Below are 6305 nucleotides of genomic sequence, written 5' to 3' on the forward strand. Positions count from 1 at the left end.
AAATTTTAACCAATTCGGTAAACAGTAAGCTCTCCTAAGTATTATCCATCATTGTTTATATTAATTAGAATTTACAATTTTAATAATGGCGGATCCAATAGGCAATCAGAGAACTAAAAAAATAATTAATTTTTTCGTAATTATTAGCACAGAAATTTTGAAACTTTAAGTTTTGTATGCTTTTTTTCTTTTGGTTACTGCAAAATGGCGGTTCCAAGATAGCAAATGGAAAATAAAAAATCTCAGAATTTCCCCCCAAAAATATCGCAATTCCTATAATAAAATTTCTTAAAAAAAGTATTCTTTGCCAATTTTTATACAACGCATTGGACTGGGTCAGTCAAAAAAAGTAGGATCAAAAGAGTTTGCAATAAATATTGCGAGATATTACCTTGACAATGGTAAAAAACATCGTTCAAAATCGCACGATGTTTATACTAAAACTCTCAAGAAAAAATGTTCCTCAAAAACAATGCATAAGTAAAACTCAGAAATATTGTAATATATGTAATATATATTATTGTAAGTTCTGTTTCAGCAATAGTCATTAAAAAAAAAGGGGGGGGGGGAGGGAGAAAGAAAGCCAAAAATTTTAAAATGCAAAAAAAAAACAAAGACTCTTAACCGTCCTCCTCCACGTGGTAAGAGTTACAAAACGTTCATTCATCGAGTAACGGCTAACAGACGGAAGCTTCAAGTACATTTACTTGAGAATACTAAAGTTGCGGGACTTTTTTTATTCAGAATTCTAACATTTTTATATTCCATCCATTATATTAAATCCGCCATTTTTAATTTTAAAAATCTATCACCAGATTTAAAATCAGCAACCTCAGAAACCCTTAGAATAGTTTATAGTAGAAACGTACGAAGAATGGTTCTCTTTGGCTTGATAGTTCAAGAATAAGTGTTATAGTGATTATAATTTCAAAACTTTATAATTTCATTTTCTCAAAAACAACGCATCTAATGAAAAATTGACAAGAATACTTTCTTGAAGAAATTATTTTTTAAATACGATATTTTTTATTTGGAAATTCTGAGATTTTTTATTTTCCATTCGCAATCTTGGATCCGCCATTTTGCGATATCCAAAACATAAAAAAACATACAAAACTTATAGTTCAAAACTTCTGTTGCTAATAATCACGAAAAAATTAATTATTTTTTAGTTCTCTGATTTAGTTCATTATTAAGATTAGATCTGCCATTATTAAGATTGTAAATTCTAATAAACATGAACAATGTTGAATTCATCCAAAATTCATACACAAAACTTGACAATGCTTGATTTTCATAAAATTATTCAGAAAAAATCCATATTTCACTAAATTTTCTTGCAATTTCCGCCATTTTGAAAAGATCGTAGTAAATTGGGGTTAAAAAAAATTTCTCGTTAAACTTCAACTATTTATCCACCTTTGGACGCGGTTAGAAATGGATCCTAATACTTTTTCTATTCGAAAAAAATTATCGGAAAAAATTTTTTTCCAATTTTTCAGTACTTTTCAGTACACTTAAAGTCTGCCATATTTATTGGTTTTCTGAGGCATAAAAATGTAATTTGACCCCGGAAATCGAAAAAGCATACTCAAAAATAGTAAGATATATGGTTTTGGTCAAAATATTTCTCATTTTTCTTATTGAGAATGAAGCTCAAAAATAAACGAAAATTGCGTATTTTTGGGCGTTAATGGGTTAAAGGAAGCCTATAATCGTCTGTTTTATCGAGATTTTTTATAAAAACTAATTTTTTAATTAACTTTATAGAATCGCGAAACCATTTTACAGAATTAAAATACGCACCAAAATCTAGAAGAAAAAGGTCGAGTTCATGTCAAACACAAAAAATTTATTTTTGCACGTAAAATTGTCACTTGATGAAAATATTTGCTTAGTATACAACAAAATGTACAATATATATGTACAAAATAAAACCTTATTCCTCTAGGGATTACATATACGAACAATGTCGTGCAATTCGAACTAGGAATAAAAGCCTTAAAAAAATATTAACTTCATGATTTTTTTATAATTGCAAATACAGGTTAATAAAAAAAGCAGTCTGAAAAAATATGTTCATTCTCAATATAAAGTTCAATTCAAAGACTGATATTAATACATGTACTTTAATTCTGGAAAAAAATTTCCAAATCTATAAATGAAATAGATACAAAATCTTGTTAATAATATGCCCGAATGACTCTTACATTATCGACCCACGATCAAGTTTGACGGGTACTTTAGCGTCCCCTTAAAATATTTCAGAATAATGTGTACAAAAATCTTCTAAATTATTGATTTTTCGATAAATTTATTATATTTTTATATGCAGATTAATTAGAGAAATTGTTTTAAAAAATTATATAATTCCATTTTTTTTAATGATAACCTTCATATACTAAAAAAATTTTTTTAATTGATTTTATTATTATTTGTTTCCCTTTCAAAACCATACTTTTCTGGAACATTTGTTTCTAAAATGCTTTTCAAAATATTCTATCATTAAATAGGATATCCAGCTTATACAAATATTCTAAGTTTAATCTAATACCGCTTTTATTTTCGTACGATAAAGTCAAATCAAAATATATTTAGACAAAAGTTATATGGTCTAAAAGAAACAAATAAAATAGATTTCAAAAGAAATCGATTTTGCACAAAGATTAAAATCACAAAGTCATCATTTAAAAATTATATAATGAAATTATGATTTTTTTACATAATTTCTCTAACTATTCGATAGAAAAGTATTAAAGTTATAAAAAAAATCAATAGTTTTCAATCATAAGAAGAAAATTCCATCTCTAAGTCAAAAACAAACTTAAATACATAATATATATGTGTCTATTTGGAGAAAAAATGCTTCAATATTAAAAGAATTAATATTAAAGCAAAATTATAAGCAAGTTTTAAATATATTAACAAGAAAATTATTTTCTTAATTAGAAATAAAAAGACGAGAAAAGTATTTACTGCGGTTTAACAACATATTGGGCCTTTCGTCGCGGACTCGAATATCGAGAGAATGTTCAAATTCTCGAGTGATTGATTCTATAGTGCTCGCTGGGCTTGGAAGTGGCGATGCTGGGATAAGCACTTCTGAGGAAGGCTGAAATTAATTGTGTGTAAAACAAATTATATTCAATTATGATATTGTTAAACAACACCAACAAAGAGATAATCATGATACATCTTACAGTGAGATCACTTGGTATATTTGTCTTTGTTTTCTTTTTACGACGCGGTGGAGCAATAGGTACACCAGGCATTGCAGCATCTTCTACTGGTTTTCCGTTATTCTTTGTACTAGCGATAACATCGGGTTCTTGAAGCACAATAGTCTTGTCACTTTGTGAGTGAGAAGCATAGTTATACCTGCCGTTAACAGAGGATTCCTGCAAGGCATCTCCCGATAACGTAACGATGCTGGAAGACTGGGACACCTTACCAGAGGTTGTGTCCTCATCTTTGCTTGGAATGCTAACAATAGAGGACATTTGACCTTCGCGAGTAAGGATGGCAGAAGGAGATACTGAGATATACCAGATACAAGTATGCCAGAAGCGTTATCTGTAACACCTGCCAGAATACGACCCCACTCGTCCTAAAGATGTCATACTTTGTAAGCTAAGAGTGTCATGCTCTATAATTCGAAATGGATGGCTTGTTTTGGAAGAAGGATAAACACCCTCGATGGAAGATGTCTGGCTATCTGGAGGAGAGCTGTTAATTGGAATATCATCATCTTCCGTTTGCATGCGTTGGCGAAGTTCACGAAATCTTCTCCTGCCCACAATTTTGTCTGTGGTGGATTCTTTATCATCCTCGTCCTAAAATGTTTTGTATAAAAAAGTTTTTATTTTCTTGTTTTCTTTAAAAAAATATTTTGTGTGTCTTTTTATGTTTGTGAAATGTCATAATGTAGTAAACGTACAGCCTTGGTAAAAAAGTATTAGGCATCTTCAATTTACGAATGAATTCAAATTGTAAGGTTTTCTAATTTTCTCTTGCTTTAAATTTGTTTTATAAACCAAATGCTATTCATTTTAACTCATTCTGAACAAATGCTTGCGTTTTTTTAAGACGCATCAAATATTTTTATTGTTTTCCGATAAAACATTAAGAAGTCTTGTTAAATAAGGTTTAATAATAAATAAGAAACACTACGAATTTACCTTTTCTAGATAGAATTACCCTTATCTATGATTACGCCGGTTTAAGAATTTTTAAACTTGTAATTACCAATCTACTACAAAATAAACTAGTAGGTTATAGCAAAATTGATTAAGCATTCATTATAATAGGTAATCCAAATTAAATATTAAGAAATAAGTTAAAAAGAGGAAAAACGGTCAAAAACAAGCAGAAGTTGAGTTGGTAAACAATTAAGAAATTATAATATTTATTCTCGAATCACATAACGCTAAAAACCTTGAAAATAAATTAAACAATATAATGTACAATTTCGGACTAACTTGCCCTTCAGTGTAAAAAAAACGGTGATAGTAACTGAAATCAGATATTTACATATTGTTGAAGTCTAATTATAATACAATTTTCCATTACACGATTATAAATGGACATAATTATTATAGATAGAGACATAATTATTCAGAGACATAATTAGTCAGTTTAAAAAAAACTAACAATTCTTCGCCATGGTAATCGTTGTCCGCCTTTTTTCCAGAAAACCGTTCTCTAACATTATCAAAGAGTCGGAGCTAGGGATGTGCCGGATAGAAAATTTGTCGAATAACCGGATATCGGATAATTTTGTACTCATTATTGTCGGATACCGGATATTATCTGGCAATAGTTGGATAACTGGATATATTATCCGGAAAAAAAGCTAAATATAAATTTAATTATGCTTTGCTCTTGTTTTTTTAATCTAGTATTTCTTGAGTAATGCCCAAATATGTAAAGTATAAAACGGACACCACTAATCTATAAATTTATCCCAACTTTAATTAAAGCAGTAATCTGATTGATGGTGTCTGTACTATCTGTTTTACACTGTGCGCGTCTGAGACACTCTTTATCTTTTGGCTCGATCGTTTCTCGGTTCTAGTTGCATATTTTGTCCACAGATGGTGCTATGCTTCAAATGCTACTCTGTCTAATCTAACTTAATAAAAGTATTTTAGAAAGTTTCTAATATTGTGAATTGTGAATAAAAAATATTACATTTTCTTCTACAATTAGAAGTGTATGTGTACTGTTCATAAAATTAACTTATATGAATTACAATGGCCCAGTTCAAGTCTCGTATTTGGAAGTATTTCAAAACTTGTAGTGATAATAAATCAACAGCAAAATGTAAATTGTGTCTTAAATAATCTTCATCGAGTAAAATTGTTCGTGGAAAAACACCGAAATTATTCAGTACAAAGCCATTGTGGATCATGTAAAGCATAAACATCCTTTAGTATACAAAACTCAACGTGAAAATAAAAACAAGCAGATGCCAATGAGAGTTATAAATCTAATATCCAAATTTCCAATGAAAATCTTACACAAGAACAACAACATGTTATACTCAACCTATTTTGCAAATGACCATTGATCACAAGATAAAGAATGTAAAATATGTACGTAAATACAATAATCAATCAAATACGTATTTCTATCAAGAAATAAATTTAATTTTAATATAAATTAATTATAAAAGCATTATATTATAATAATAATTGCATTTTCATAGGCGAGATTATGGCTTTAGACGCAGAACCTATCTCTTTAGTGGAATAAGAACGATTTTCAAATCTTTTATAATATATAGTACCCCGGTATAAATTGCCAAATAGAACTTATTTTTCGCGAACACTAATACCAGAAATATATAAAAAAATAAGGGCTAAGTGAAAACAAAATTGAAAACTGCAAAATATATGTATATCATTTACTACAGATATTTGGACCAATTCAGTAAACAATGAATCATTCATTAGTTTAACAGCGCATTATATTTCCACTGAAACATTTCAAAAAGAAAAATATACTTTAAAAGTTAAGCATTTTTCCAACAGCCATACTGGTTGCAATATTGCGGATGCGCCTAATAATATTATGGAAGAATGGAATTTTAATATTGATCAAATCCATGCGATTGTAAGAGATAATGCTGCCAACACGATTTTAGGAATAGATAACTTTATACGTATATTTTACTAAAGTTTAAAACTGCGTTTACACGCACACACGCACACGCACACGTATATATACATAAGTTAATAAACATATTTTGTATTACAGAGCTTACAGTTGCAGAATCAGTCAGGTGCTTTTTACATTTGTTACAA

General features: G+C 29.1%; 1 protein-coding gene across 1 annotated transcript; it reads right to left on the bottom strand.

Moving 5' to 3' along the window:
• Positions 1 to 2976: 2976 nt before the first annotated feature.
• LOC118648522 lies at positions 2977 to 3593 on the bottom strand (the record flags this gene model as incomplete). The annotated part of the gene is made up of 2 exons (XM_036294845.1): positions 3201 to 3593; positions 2977 to 3112 (listed from the first exon to the last, which is right to left on the bottom strand). Coding segments are annotated over exons 1-2 (436 nt in total), but the record flags the coding sequence as incomplete, so codon positions are not given.
• Between the last annotated feature and the right edge of the window lie 2712 nt (positions 3594 to 6305).

This window comes from Monomorium pharaonis, unplaced genomic scaffold, assembly GCF_013373865.1.
Source record: "Monomorium pharaonis isolate MP-MQ-018 unplaced genomic scaffold, ASM1337386v2 scaffold_488, whole genome shotgun sequence".
In the NCBI taxonomy this organism is placed as follows: domain Eukaryota; kingdom Metazoa; phylum Arthropoda; class Insecta; order Hymenoptera; family Formicidae; genus Monomorium; species Monomorium pharaonis.